At 39.0% G+C, this 16,086-nt stretch overlaps 2 protein-coding genes across 3 annotated transcripts in view; one reads left to right on the top strand and one right to left on the bottom strand.

Annotated features, from left to right (window-relative positions):
• LOC126272281 (repressor of RNA polymerase III transcription MAF1 homolog) overlaps nt 1-13,660 on the bottom strand; it is a 57,788-nt gene extending 44,128 nt beyond the window's left edge. The window contains exons 1-2 of the mRNA XM_049975039.1: nt 12,798-13,660; nt 4,534-4,680 (exon numbers count right to left, since the gene is read on the bottom strand). Of these exons, the coding sequence (XP_049830996.1) occupies nt 4,534-4,680; nt 12,798-12,880 (230 nt within the window). The 5' untranslated portion in view covers nt 12,881-13,660. The remainder of the gene's footprint in view (nt 1-4,533; nt 4,681-12,797) is intronic.
• Nucleotides 13,661-13,958: 298 nt separating this feature from the next.
• LOC126272279 (uncharacterized) overlaps nt 13,959-16,086 on the top strand; it is a 424,623-nt gene continuing 422,495 nt past the window's right edge. For both annotated transcript variants that reach the window (XM_049975032.1, XM_049975031.1), the window contains exon 1: nt 13,959-14,492. The gene's annotated coding sequence lies outside the window, so the exon portion shown is untranslated. The remainder of the gene's footprint in view (nt 14,493-16,086) is intronic.

Here is a 16,086-nt window from a genome sequence, read left to right as displayed (position 1 = left end):
AACTGAAGATTTCAATCATATGAAGTTGAAGATTTCAATCTCGACACAAAATGACGAAAGATCAGAAACATGGTCCTCGTCCTTCGAATGAAGCCCTATAAGCATCCTGCAACCCAGGGTAAATTCGAAGCTCCAGTGACAGGCAACAATCGGTAAGGTAACGAAGAACACAGTGGCAAGGGATGTTCTAACTAGATCACCGCCAGGGCGAACACCAGGCATCAGGAGTCAGAGTATGCAGGACCGATGATCGTTCCCGGACTAGGAAGGCGTAACACCAAGACGCTGTTCTCTTAAGGAGGGAGCAGAAGAAGCCGTAGTGTAGTGATTATGATACTAGAATGTTGCATGTAGGGTTGTGAGTTCAAAACTCACCTGAACTGAAAAATTTTAATTTCTACATTCGGTTCAAGTACTTTCTAGAAGTATCCACAAATGGGAAGAAGCATTATACTGGAATGTTCTGTAGCTGAATATATATCGTATGTGTTCTGGCCGGAGGCAGTTTGCTTCACACTCTTGTATGCACAATTGCTGAATAAACCTTCATTAAGCGAAGTTAGTGATCATCATTCATCTACTTACACCTTCCTCTACGTGACAATATATATTCAACTGTTTTTAAACTTCTTTAAAACAGAATTGAAGTTGAAAACAATGATAAATTGTCATTGATGTCATAAAGGCAAAAGAAGAGAATCTACATCTGTTTCAAAAGGAATTTATAATTGAACTGACTGATGACTGCAAAAATTGCAAACAGACAGTTTTAAAATCCTTGGCATTCAAAATGCCATAACGGATAATGTGTCACAAAAGATGTTTGTGCATTGAAACTCAATGAGGATGGTGGACTACACTTTGTCTGGCCCCTCACCGGAAGACCAATCTGGCATGGGTGACCCTACCGGGAGCTTATGCTCCCGCCAGCACAGCTCTTCGGATCACAGAGGCTCACAAACCTCCCCACCACGCTAAGGTGGTAGTCCAATGGGGAGGTAAAGAAGCCAAAATTTGGCATGAAAAATGGACAAGGCAATGTGATGCATTCTCAACTGCAAGAGGGATTCAGGGTTCCAAAAGCCCCTATAAATGTATGAAAGCAGAAACAAAAGTGGGCATGCAGAAAACACTTAAAATTGTTGTTAATTAACCAAATAACACTCATTCAAGAAGAAAAAGGCATAACTGTAACTGAAATGAGTACAAAAGCACTTTTCTTAAAGAAATGGTGTCGTAATTAACTATCAAAACTTTATACGCTGTTGAGTAACTTGAGCATCATATAAAGTTTGACACAATTTTACCACAAAATGATAGTAATTTTGTCATAGAGCTTTGATCTGATTGCTACTATAATGAGAAACTTATAGCAATCACTTAAAATATTAAGTAACATACTGAATCAACAGAATTCTATGGCCTGTAATTTTGTCTACCATAAATCAAAATTCAACAGAATGTATAGTACTTAACTTTCAAAAAATAAAATAATAGTAGTTATTTCTATATTAACCACTGACATAACATATCTTAAATACTGTTTAATGTTATTACACCTTATTCTTGCAATGAAATCAATGTGAAGGATGAGCTCTGTTCTTATCATCAGTTCTTGAACCCTAGATTACTAAACCCACATACAATTTATGACAGCACTTGGTACCAATCTGTGGTTCCTGCCAATCTGGTACTGTCAGTATAGGATGTACAACAGGACATTTTGTACTTATTTGTATGTGATGTACCTTTGTAGAACTTGTAATTGTAATTAACTAGTGTGTAAACTATAAAATATTACTCCTTTGAATAAAATATGGAGTAATAAAATGTATGATGGTATAGTAGCAATGTAACATTTTCCCCCTTTAGTGTTAATCTTTTTCTCTATATTCATTCGTGATCTGTATTTTACATTGACTGACAATGCTAAAAATTCTACCTCACTTCACCAGGATGTTGTAAAAAGTAGCAAAACTCATAGGGCCTTGTTACCTACTTGTAGATACTCCTGCTCTACCAACTAGATACTCCTGCTCTACCAACCCAAAACATAAGCAATGACGAGGAAACAAAATTCAGTTTGAAGGTGGAATTTGAAGAAATGTCAATAAATTGCTCACGTTATTCAGTGGTTAAGTACTGACTGAAGTTCTGAACTGAAATGCTCTTTGATCCAATTATGTTGCACAACTTATTCCTGTACATACATCAGAATGTAACCACAGAGTTAATTTAAATGATCTACTTATCACTTTCTCGCTCAGGCCTCGCTAACATACAGAAAGGAACAGGTCTAACACACTGGCACACAGATTACATCGTCGATTCTCAACACATAAACATGGTAGCAGTAACAAAAATGCTCGCTTCATTTGATGCAAAACGGAATCACAAATGTAGTTTAACTTTTGTCTGTGGGAAAAATGAAACCCATGATGGCTTTCAGAGTCTGGATCATTCAGCATTATTGTTAACACACTACACTACAATATGACAAACTCAAGAGGTGAGGATTGTCTAGGTGCAGTCATAGGGTGTTAAAAACTGACTCTACCAGTCAATCTGAGAGTGATCCAGGAGATTTCCCACATTCATTCTGTCATATATTTTTGACTCAACATTACACTTTACCAAACTAACCCAAAGAAATGAGGCTTTCAAAACACATTTTGTTCAACTTCAGTTAGGTCAGTCAACTGTCATGAAAGCAATGCAACAAATCCATTAACATGAACAGCTGTGACATTTTATAAGCAAAAAAAAATATAATAGATGAAATCAAAGTTGAAAAGTCTTTTTGGTTGTTTATTCCATGTTTCTCCATTTCAAACAGCGGAATTTTTGTTAATATCCAGCAGGATTTTGTTAACAACTCTCACCTTTCTTCTTATTTTAGATTTTCAATTGTCACTTTCAACCAATTATTATGAAAGTGTGAAATTATTTTGTAAATGATCTCTAGTTTTATTTCATATATCGTTGGATATTTTGAATTTGATTATATGAGGATACAATTTCATATTGTTGGATGAAAAAGGGGTGGGTGGTATGTGTATTCCTATTAGTAACACCAGTACTACTGAAATATGGTTACTGTTTAGGTACCAAAGTAGTCTACCCTAAAAATACTATGTAGATAACAATCAACCTTTTGAGATCAGCAAGTTTTGTGTAGTTCTTGTCAAATTCTTGAGGCATGACATATTTTCAAATTCACTAAACCAGCTATATTAAAACTGGAAACTTCTGAATATTGCCACCTCTTAGAAACATTTCTGCAGACGCTCCTGCAGTAGGAGCCTCTTTGCGAATCAGAGCTCGCAATACAGCATAACAGCCAGCCACGCTAAGGACTCCATCTGTAAACAAACCTATACAATTTTCCCCATTAAAGTTGTTTTCTTCCATGAAGAGTGTAGTAAATATTTGAATCAGATCTGCTGCCTTTCTTCGAAGAGTTATTCACTGATTGGAAGCAAGACCTCCATGAAATTTGCTGGCATGTATAAACTGCATGTAACACACTCGATGAGTTTTGGTGTGGTTGTCTGTAGCTTCATCCAACTCAATAGTGATATCAACATTACCTTTGAGCTTTACAATCAAATGATCATTAATGCCAACAGCCATATTGAATATTAAATGGCTAATTGTCTTGTCTGACAAAAGCACACTCTTCATGTCAAGAGCAGCTGCTAAAATAAGGTCTTCCACTATGATGTGAACTGGCTTACTCTTTCCTGCATGATAAGCAACATTAAGATAAAAGAAGAGTCTTTGTATTAATTGTACCCTGCTTTGTAAGATTTTTTTTTGGGAAAAAAAAGGAAAATGAAAAAACCTTGTGGGAAAAGTATTCTCAGAGTTTGTTCACCAACTATTGTGACTTGACTCCACATGTTGTTTCATTTTATTAGAAAGCATGCTTTCAGTAGCTACAATTTTGATATGCATGATACAGTACGCCCATTCTTCATTCCCAACAGTAGTACACAAAAAAAACCAAAATTAATGGTCATCATACTTCCTTCAGTTTCGTCTTTTCATGTCTTTTGAACCGCATAGTACATTTGAGATACCACACTTGGAAGCAAGATCTCCATGAAATTTGCTGGCATGTGTAAATTGCATATAACACTGTACTCATATTTTTTTAAAAAAAATTGTCCATTCTGATAGAGAAAGATAAATCACAGGCACAGGCAATAATCAAAAACGATCTGATTCTGACAAAATTAACCTCCGAACTGATCGATACTACACTTATTCATTTACTCAGAAAATACCAAAATATTATTTTTATGGATATACTGCGACACCCCTCCTGTAAGGCTACTGTGCCCTTGAGAGCCAGGATGCACAGCTTGAAAACCCTGTTACAGACAAATACTAATTTGCTTTCACAATTACACCCAAGACCTATAAACCATAAGGGCAAAACTTCCCAGAATTAACAACACAGCACAATTGCATACCAATTATAAACATGTCAAAAATAGGCAAATAGCAGAAATTCCACTATTGGAATACCTGTACTGGCACTGTCCTGGAGAAACTCCCAAAGATGTTTGTGGTGGAGACAATGCCTGCAGATCAGTTGGTGCTCCTGTTTCTGCTCTGTACCTTTTGTACAATTGTTTTGCATTTCCCGCCATTTTGCAGGAATAACTTTCAATCCTGAAATTATTGAATTACTTTAACTGGAATTCCTAACCATATATATTTTAGAGGTCACACTGATACTATACTAGTTTATTCACAATTAAATCAGAATACAGCTCATAAAATAGTGAATGTAGTACGGAAAATTAAAGCAGAATGTAAATAACTTAGGGTAAAGAGACCACTCATTGAACAGCAGAAACGCTGAGTTGCCAACAAGCAAAAGAGAAAGAAAATTTGCTACCTTTTGAACTTTCAAATATGGAATATCCTGAGCTAGAGCATGCACCCCCCCTCCCCCCCATACACACACTTGTGCTCCTACACTGTGCCAGCTTCTGGACACACATCAAGATTGCATTTCACCAGGTGGATTAAGGTGAGGTGGGGGTTGTGGCAGGTGGGGTGGGTTAAGGGACAAAGAGGAGGGAGGCAGGAACAGAGGTTGGGTATGGGTAGCTAGCAGCTCTGATAGATGCAGCAGGCATACAGGCTGGAACTGCAGGGGGGGGGGGGGGGGGGGGTGGCAGATGTACAGTTTAGGCCTGTGATACACGAGTATCGGAGCAAGTGAGGTGTCGCACTTGATAAAGATGACATGTAGGCATGAACTGAGAGGGGATTACAGATCAGTGGAACAGGAAATTATTGGGTGGAATGGGCTGAGGCAAGGAGGGTTATGCGAGCGTAGCAAATGTTGCAAGGATAACTCTCATCTGTGTAGTTCACACAGGCTGGTAGCAGGAAAGGGTTCAGATGGCCCTGGTTGTGAAACAGCAATTGAATTTGAGCATGTTGAGATCATTTGCATGTTAAGCCACTGAATGGTCAACACTGTTCTTACCCACAGTTTGGCAGTGGCCATTCATTAGAGGCAGACAGCTGGATAGTTATTATGCCGGCATAAAAAGCTGTGCAGTGATTGCAGCAGAACTGGTAGATGACATGGTTGCTTTCACAGGTGGCCTTCCTCTGATGAGATAACATAAGCCTGAAATAGGCCTGGACTAGGAAATGCTGAGTGAGCGGATTAGGCAGGTCTTGTACCTGAGTCGTCCACAGTATATGACACCTGTGGCTAGGGATTTGGAGTGGAAGTGGGATAGGGATGGACCAATGTGTTGTGTAGGTTGCGTATGTAAGGGAATGCATCAACGACCTGTTCTCCTTCTCCTGATCCTTACAGTGGGAACATTTCCTTGCTACCAATCCCTCCAGCTGAACCCAGACAAATCCCTACACTGAACTCTACTACTCCCTGTTCATAACACCAACCAACCACGATCCTCCCACATACCCATTCTCTGGTTACGCTGCAGGAATAGCTTACCTCACCATGGCCTCATCATCTTTCCCCAGGATCCTTCCTAACTATACTAACATACAACAGAAAAAAGAACATGCATTAAAAACCCCAAAACAAATTCTAATTTCATCATCCTCTTTGCAAAGGCTCAACTGCTCCCGTGATCAGTTGCAGTGACCACCCAAAGGAAGGCTTCCGTCAACTGCCTTGACTCCTCCATCTAGGAACTCTGCCTCATTGACCCAATACCAGAAGTCCAAATTAACATCCAATCCCTACCAAAATCCTTAGGCTCATCACAGAAGCTTTCCCTTGAGTCCCTTCCTCCTTATCCCAATGCCAATCACCTTCAACAGGCCCCTCAAAGTCTTCAAACACAAAAATCCTAGATGCCTCATTATAGTTGGTTACTGTGCTTCTAATGACAAAATTTCTGCTATTACTGACCAACACCTCCAACCAACTGCCTAAAACCTTGCCTCTCAACATCAAACATAGTGACTACTTCCTTCAATTACTCTTCACCATCCCCATCCCATTACCACCTAGCTCCATACTCATCACAGTTTATGCCATCTCTGTATGCACCAATATATCCCTCATGCCCATTGCCTTGTCCCTACCAAACACTAACTCTCCCAATGTCCTACAGACTCCACGCCAACTACCTCATTCCTCATACACTTTACCAAGTACATCCTCTCAAACAACTACTTTTCCTTTTAGAGGTAGGTATGGTAATAAGTCAGTGTAACAGCCATAGGCATGCTCATGGCACCTTCCTATGCAAACTTTTTCATGGAACACTTACTAGAGGAAACCCTCCTAGCCTCCCAAAACCATAAACTCATTATCGGGTTCAGGTTCACTGATGATATCTTCATGATCAGGACTTGGAACCACTTAGACACCTTATCCGTATTCCTCCAAAGCCTCAACACCTTCTCTCCCACCCATTTCACCTGATCTTCCTCAACCCAACGTGACACCTTTCTGAACACTAACCTCCACATCTCTGATGGCTCCATCTACACCTTTGTCTATACTGAGCCCACTAACCACCAACACTGCTTGCATTTCGACAGCTGTCACCCATTCCACACAAAAAATCGCTCCCATGCTGCTTAGCCAACCATGGATGGCGTATATGCTGTGATGAGAATTCCTTTGTTCAGTTTGCCGAAGGTCTCACGGGGGCGTTCACAGACAAGAACTAGCCCCAAAACCTAGTCTGCAAAGAGATGTTCTGTGCCATACGCTCACACACTGCTAATACTACCACCATCCCAATGAATTAGCTATCAAGGAACACCCCTGTCCCCCCAAATCATCCACTATCATTTTGGATTGGAAAAACTGAACCATATCCTTCACTGGGGCTTTGATTATATGTCATCATGCTCAGAAATGTGGGACATCCTACCACATATTCTCTCAACACCTCCTAAAGTAGTATTCAGCCATCTGCCCAACCTACACAGCATCATGGTCCACCCCTTGCCACAGGGGTCATATCACTGTGGAAGATGCGGGTTTAAGGTCTGCACAATCCATCCACACAGCACTTCCTACTTCAGTCCTGTCACAGGCTTTATCTTATTACATCAGAGGCAAGGCCACCTGTGAAAGCAGCCATTTCATCTATCGAACGAACAATGTTGATCACCCAGTGGCACAACATGCTCAAATGCAATGGCTGCAACACAACCAGGGCCATCTGGATCCTTTCCTCTGGCAACAGCTTTTCTAAACTATGCAGATTGAAGTTATCCTTACAATACATGCATTGCTCCTGTTACCTTCCTGGGCTCCACCCACTAGTTTCTCCTTCCTCTGTCCTGCCACCCCGTAACAAACCACAACTTCATCTCAACTACATAGTGCACTGCACCTCAACTGCTCCAATACCTGTTCATGTCACCCTTCCATCCTGCACTTCCAGTCAGTAACTCTAATGCCTACTTCCGAATCACTAACCACCTGAAACTTCCTGGCAGATTAAAACTGTGTGCCCGACCGAGACTCAAACTCGGGATCTTTGCCTTTCGTGGGCACGTGCTTAGGTAGCTCAGATGGTAGAGCACTTGCCCGCGAAAGGCAAAGGTCCCGAGTTCGAGTCTCGGTCGGGCACACAGTTTTAATCTGGCAGGAAGTTTCATATCAGCGCACACTCCGCTGCAGAGTGAAAATCTCATTCTGGCACTAACCACCTATCCCCAACCCTTCTTCCTGCCTCCAAACTCTGTCCCCCTCTACCCACCTCACCAGACACAATCCCTATCCTATCCTAGTCCATCTGCCAAAATTTAATGCCGGCATCCTGTGGCCAGACCGCTCAAAAATGAGGCACAGGTGTGTGTGTGTGTGTGTGCATTTATTCCGAACACTAGCAAGTTTGAGCATGTTGATTCAACCATTCTGTTATTCCGTGAATGGGCTCCTTTTCTCCGAAATTATGAATACCATAACATCATACTTACTTCCACGTTCTAAATGGGAAATGAGTAAACTACACAATAAACTTCATTTCTTGATTATGACTGTTTATTCATTACACAATAAGATAGTATCATTCCTCAGCATTTTGATATGAAAGGTGGTAATGGCGTGGCGGGGGGGGGGGGGGGGGTGTTTGGAGGAGTGGGCACCCAGAGAAATGGTTCAAATGGCTCTGAGCACTATGGGACTTAACATCTGTGGTCACCAGTCCCCTAGAACTTAGAATTACTTAAACCTAACTAACCTAAGGACATCACACACATCCATGCCCGAAGCAGGATTCGAACCTGCGACCGTAGCAGTCGCGCCACCCAGAGAACTTTCTTAAAACATTTGAATATGAAATTCATAAAATTCAGGATCATGATGTTACAATTCTCACGGGAAATGATAACACACATTATATAAAGCACAGATGAAAATACCAGAAATTTTCACACATCAACCATTGATCACAATTGGTTTATGGTTCAAGGACAGAGTCATTGTTTCAGTTGTTGCTTGTGTTGATAATCTCTAGCAATAACTTCACAGGACAACACTTCCAACAAGTATTAGAATAATCTGAATAGACCACATTACTGAACCCATGAACAAACACGAACAAACCATTGGTGTCAAGGTTACAAAAGGTGTGTGAAATGGATTACTATTAATATAAGTTATTATTTATTTATTTAACACACCAGGGAACTGACTGACGGAGGGATGGTGTACTAAACTACCAGCAGAGGTATAAAGAGCAAGTTAACATAATTCAAAAACTGCAATATGTAGACGACCAAACAAAGGCATCGTGGTCACGTGGTTAACATATCTAGCTATAGGAATGGAGTCCAAGAGTTTATTTCAACACAGTGGAATAAAAACGGCAAACTATAGTTTAAAGCAGTAGTTATGCAAAAGGTTTAAATGTTCAACAGTAATTGTCAGTCTGTGGCGCAAAAATGTGAATGGACCAGAACTGCTAACTCCTGGCCCAAGTTAGCTGTGTCAGGTATCCGTCAGTGTACGTACTTACTGACAGGCAAAATCCTAACAGAACGACAGAAAAAAAAGAGAAAACATTGTTGTAAACATTCACAAATCACAATATTGGTACAAACACTGCAGGGCTTTATTATGTATATATTGTTCTTTTGTACAAGGTATGATCCTGTATTCCATGTATGTGTCAACTCAAATGAGGAAATTAGCTACAGTAAAAGATATGGAACATGGGGGTTGGGAAAGGCACACTTGAAAGTTTTGTGGTCCTTCGAAACATTGTCAAATGTTTACTGATGAGTGTAATGACTGTTTCTATGGCACACTGAGAAAGAAAGTAAGTTTAGTATGAGAAGTATATAAAATAGACCCCCATTCAGCATACACATATATTACTCAGTGGTCACTACACAAAAAAGAAATGGAAGATAAAGAGTTTGGTGTCCTGTAAATATTGTGGCCAGACTTGACAAGGATGAAGGAAGGAACTGGCTATTGCTTTGCTTAAGAAGCCATTGCACAACTGACCTTACATGACTCAAGCAAACTATCAATGTAGCTGGACAAGGGTTTGAATGTGGTTCTCACTGGATTAATGTCAATTACGTTAACCACTACGCCAACTTGCTCAATATGAAACTAAAATTGGATGAGCTAGCCACTCTTCAACATATTAAAATCTCGAATACAGAATTTAGCCCAAAGTTCAGACAACACCAAATTTTAAAGTGTATAACACACTGATTCCAGTTAAAATAATAGTCATAACTCTAATCAGATAAACAGTTGGTCTCTTGGCAGAATACAAGATGGAACTGTTAAACTGTGGCAAGCTGAAATACTTCTGTCACTACAAGCAACTGAATTCATGGCCCAACAAAATAAATGTCATTAAGATACAGAGCACTAGCTCAACAGAAAGGATCAAGGAGGAACACAGACAGCATCACAGAGATAACTGTTCTGGAATTTTGAAATTTTTTTTAGGGAACTCATGAAACACCTCAATCAAAATGCCTGAGCAGGCAGGTAGGAGTATGAACTCGCACCTCCTAAATTTAGGTATCTACTAAGTTAACTGGTGAACCAACCAATCAAAATGCCTGAGCAAAAAAACAGGATTACTGACAAATGAACTATGCAGAGCCAGATAAAAGTTTGTACTTCTATGCAATTCTTGGAGGAGAATGTCACAGGGAACACTAGTTTTTATCCACTAGTTTCCTGTCCCTCACTTCTAGTTAATCTTCCTCCTACTCTTGGAAGGCCTTCTGATCCAACACACATTACAAATCATAATGGAATGGTATAATGTTCAGCTCTAGTGTGGTTGTAGCTCCCCATGAAACCTTAGTTGTGGTGATACACTAATCTATAGTGTAGCCCAAGGTGTATGATACCGTGGAATGTGACATTTTGCATGGGTGTTAGAGTAGCCAACGAATATAGATGCCAAATAATTGTTTACGTGTTAGGCTTGTATTGCATAATACACAAACCTCCAATGAGTATTGTGGTGCACATTGTGTAGGGCCTAGACATGTTGTACATCTACTAGGAAGATGCAAGGGTGGTGGGTGGCAGGTAATATGCAGTGTTGAACTCTGTGTTGCCAGCAGCCTTCCTTAGCCACTATGGCACTTAGTTCTTTTTCTTGGACTCTAATGTGAAATATTACAAAGGAAAATTGACTCCTCTACTCTGTATATTGAAGAAGAAAGATACAAAAATCATCCCATTATGTTACACATAGGAGGGTGGAGCAGCAGACTCGTCTTTAACATTGACAAGCTCAGATTGTGAAAGGATAGAGAAGGAAATCAGTAATACCCCTTTGAAGGAACCAACTTGGCACTTACCTTAAGTGATTTCGAGCAATCATGGAAAAGCTGAAACAGGATAGCCAGGCAAATGTTTGAACCATTATACTTCAAAATGTGAGTCAACAGCTCAGATGGGCAAGGACAGGAGAAGGACTCAAGTCAAAGATATGCAAAAGCTCTGCTACACTGTCCCAGACAGCAGGATATAGGAATTTCAATCCAAGTCCTGAATAAGAGTCTTGACCCCTTAAATTCTATGTTGACACCTTGAATGGATCACAAATCAGTTTTTTGTCAGCAGGTCTGTCTATAAATTGCTTGGAGGAGGAGCAGGAATCATAATGAAAAGAGACTTCCCTAAGACACACTTCTTCATCTCCAGTACCCATAACACCACATGTGTTATCACTAGATTCTAAACTAATTTGGGAGGCAGATTACGAACAAGCCTATATACCAAGGATAAACAAGGACACCTCCTCCTTTCCCATTAATTGATATATAACTTAAAAGCTGAAGCACTATTCAAAATGTAATGAAACATATGCAACTCATTGTCGGACTTCAAATCCTAAGATTTGGAATTCGATCTCAATTCACTCCTAGGATTTTAACCGCCATTCTTAGCTCCCTTTAACTCTGGCAAAGATTCCTTAATGTGACGAAAATGAAGCTGCACCATGGTTCGGAGTCCAAATTGAATTTGCAGATTCCCCTGTAATTGGTTAAATGCTGGGGTAAGGTATGGGTGTACCACCTCCAATAGGACTGCGCCCAGTAAAGCACTGCAGCGCACACCAATCTGTGGCTGAAGAAAGCTTTATGTGAATTAGGTTGGCATTCAAGTGTTGTCTGAATAGCAGTTATCCCAGTCTCTGCATTATTAGGAATTATTGTTAGGCCATTGTCCCTATTTTTAAATAAATAATCAGGAATAATGAGTCACCTACTCATTGTTAGAGAAGCCTGCTATCTTGCATCACAACCAATGCAACTACAAACAGCGTGTCTATTCCATCATCTAGGAGACAACTTGTTGATAATAATCACAGAAACTAGAACAAACACAAGAGCAGTATTTGGGAAATATACGGCATAATATTTGTGTGTTTTATAAAAGTTATGGTGGAAAACGACTACTCTTTCTCTGTAAGGACACAATAATTTTTAAGTAGGGAAAAATAAAGTATTTTGAACAATATGTTTAGTCAGAAGATCAAAACAGGATCAAGCAGGAACACAAAACAATTATATTGACATATAATAAACCAGATGTGCTACAATTCGTTCTATGGTCTTAAAATGAATGTGTGTGTGTGGGGGGGGGGGGGGGGGGGAGGGGGCACGTTTCTATCCTGGTTTGCAATGAAAAAACACAAGTCAATAAATATACAGAAGAAAACTCACAGATAATTTCAAAAACATGTCAACATGGATTCATCAAAAAACAAAAGTGAATTAAAATTCATATGAAATATTAATGAACATAAACCATTGAGGAAACTGTTTTCCTTTACCTTCCAAGAATTTTACTATCTCCAGTTTCAATGCAGAGTGCACTATTGATTGCCTCGAAACGTGTGCTTTCTAAAAGCTTCATCCTCGTTAGTATTGTTGAGCAGTGTACAGTGAAACTGAATTTCCTCCTGATGTTGATCAAAATCAACACGCTAAATACATCCAAATATGTATTCTGATTTTGTTACTACAAGCAAGTTTGTACTCAAAAATTAAAAAAAAAACTCAGTATCTGAATGCACTTCAGCAACAATGCCCTTGGCTAGGTTGACTTCGGAGCAAATAAGAGTTTATAAACATTCTACTTGAATTTCTGAAGTATCCTTTTCGTCTTGAATGAAATGGTACATGGGAAGCAATCATCAGATTCACTATTTTCGATTTTCCGTACGATGCTTCCAATGGGCACATTACAATAGAGCGAAACTGTTTGCGTTCCAGCACTTCCCTCTTGATAATCTGTTCTGTCCTTTTCAACAGTGAAGTACACAGAATGCAAATCAAAGGTCGGTTTCCCCGAAGTCCACAGAATTAATACCAGTAGAAGTGCTTCACTATTCAGTGCACTTCAGAATCACAGCATCTCGTGTGCTGCTTCTGAAGAACACTACAAACGTCCAAATTTGACTTGTTCTTGTAGCGTCCTATTGTCCTTGTCAACACTCAAAGTCCTTTGAATTTAAAACAAAATTTTGTTTCCTAACACATTCAAATTAACATCAGTAATTTATTAGTCGGAAAGCACCACACAACACAGTTTTTCAGTCACAGCACCATCGTTAAACCAACAACTTCTTGTTTGTAAACAGGTAACTTTTGACAACTTCTCCTTCAAACCGTAATGGCTGCCGAATGTTGTCTTTTTTTAGCCTTGATGCGCAGCTACAGCTAGAGCTACCAACAACCATATCGAAATATTGCTTGCAATCAGTTATATTCGTCCAGATCTAGGCGTAATTATGAAGTTTGTCCCTCAGTTATATCAGAAATATAGTTTATAAATTCTTTTTAAATGTGAGGATGAGACTGATTTTTACAGGACGTCATAAATTTGATTTTCAGAAAATGCGGTTAATATTTTTATGTTGGTGCCACGAATGGAATTCTCGTCAAACGGGGTTTCAAAAACAGCGTTATTGCGCAAACGATGGAGTTTGTGATGGGGCGTAGAATTGCGATATCTTATCCGATTATCGGTTATGTTGATTGTGTTTTCGTCCCCAGCATGTAAACTCTACGCAGTAGTTTTGTGACAAAGATATGTATCTTTAATAATATTGGGACTGCTCATTCGAAGAATTTCGTAGTAAATAATTTTGTGTACTCGTCTTCTACTGAAATTCACTCAGATGCTGAAGACGTAAGATTTAAATGTCTCCTGGGCTGTCGCCAGCTTTAACCGAACTCATAGTCTACTGTTGGACCACCGCCAATTATGTTTCAGTAATTATGGCTAAAGAACGAAAACGTAGCGAGACATGTTGCTAAAGTTCAGATTCAGATGTATACACTACGGTTGTATACAAGACGGTCAACAAATAAACAACCAGTAGAAGCTGTAGCGGTGATTAGGGCGCGGGAAAAAGTAGACAAAAATAGATGGTTCTGAATACCTTATATCAGTGCCAAAAGCGTTAGTTGCGGAAATGGCGAGAGGGTGGTTTACGTTGATTTATTTACTATCTCTATATCAGGTCAGTGATTCATTAGTATTTGTGACACATGCATGATACAAAACGTAAACTCTTTCTGTTCGCCGCCCAACAAAAGAAAATGATTAAACCTTTTAGGTGCCATATAGAACCCGGTCTATGCTTTGATACAGAATGTATTCATTATTTCCCATTCATGAACAAGGAGCATCATTGTGTCAATGCTGGCAACGATCAGAGTCAGGGCGTATGTATGAGCACATTGATATTTCAGCGGTAAACCGTTATCGGTGTACCCAAAAAATGCTTTGTGTTTAAAGAATAGAAGCCCATAGACGTAATGCTTGAAGTAGTAAGGCTCAAACATTAAACTGATAATACTGCCCTAATATTTGCACAGACTGTACTTTGTGTGTGCTGAAATACTTATACCTGCTGTAGGTGGCAATTACTAACGATTTTTATATATATATAAAAAAAGAGAGAGACAACGTTTATAAGTAACTCAGTTGAGTCTCATGATTAACAATATACTTTGTGTGGATCTTGCGTATTTGTATCCAGGACTAATTAAATAAAACTTATACTTCAGTTATTTACATATAAATACAATCATTTCATGTCGATGTATGTAAATAATTTTATTTTCTCATATTCACATACTGGCATTCTACAGTGAAATAGAGACCGTGTGTTGTCTAAAATAGTTTTAGTTCTGCATTTAATGTATGAGATTATTTACTTTTGTTTACTGTAGGAGGCAAGTTTTGAGTTGATAATATACACTGTTTTGGTAAAGGTTTTTTGGGTGACTCTGAAAATCATCTCTTTTTTTGTTGTTGTAATGAACCGAATTGTTCAACATTGAAAATTCCTAGCATGTTTTCAGAAAGCAGGAAGTGTCATTATTTTAAATTCTTAAAATATCTCCCTGTATGGCTTTCTACGGGGAATTAAGCCACGAAAACATTTGCTTCCTTTTGATTCAAAACTTCTGTACACTTTTCCCGTCTAAAGTGCTCATACGCCCATGGTGTAGTTCCCAAACACAGCATTTAAACTGCTTCTAACTTTACTTCTGATGTTCTGGAATTCATCCCTTCATACAATTTTTCCTTATTTATGACCAGTGTAATCCCTGTCTTTGAGACCTTCTGCTGTTGATCATTCTCTGAGCTTTCCTGTATATGCTGCCATCTAATTGTTTGTAAAATCTTGTATATGTATATAAGCCTAAAGTTGAAACCTGAGGCATTCCATAGCTATTTTTTTTAATGATCTGAAAGTTTTTCTTTGCCTTAAAGACATATTTCTAGTTTTATAAGCAGTAAATCATGACTGATTAGATCAGATGCCTCAGAGCTTTTGTTCAAGCTTGCTACATTGTACCACTTGATGAAGATTGTGTTAACATCAAACTTCTCTGTAGTACTTTTCATGTTTTTCATATGAAATCGTACATGATATTTTTATATTGAAGCAGTGTTGTTGCTGATTTATTTTGTCAGACTGGCGTGTTCCACATCATTATGAAATGCCATGTTCATGATCTGTGGAACAAGTATTAATGTGATGTACCAGAGATGCAACATTCTTATTCCTTTCACTTTTTTTTTTAATAAAGTAACACATCAGA

The sequence above is a fragment of the Schistocerca gregaria genome, chromosome 5 (genome assembly GCF_023897955.1).
Source record: "Schistocerca gregaria isolate iqSchGreg1 chromosome 5, iqSchGreg1.2, whole genome shotgun sequence".
NCBI lineage: Eukaryota > Metazoa > Arthropoda > Insecta > Orthoptera > Acrididae > Schistocerca > Schistocerca gregaria.
The sequence above is the reverse complement of the archived record's forward strand: the minus strand, read 5'-3'. Positions and strand labels throughout refer to the sequence as shown.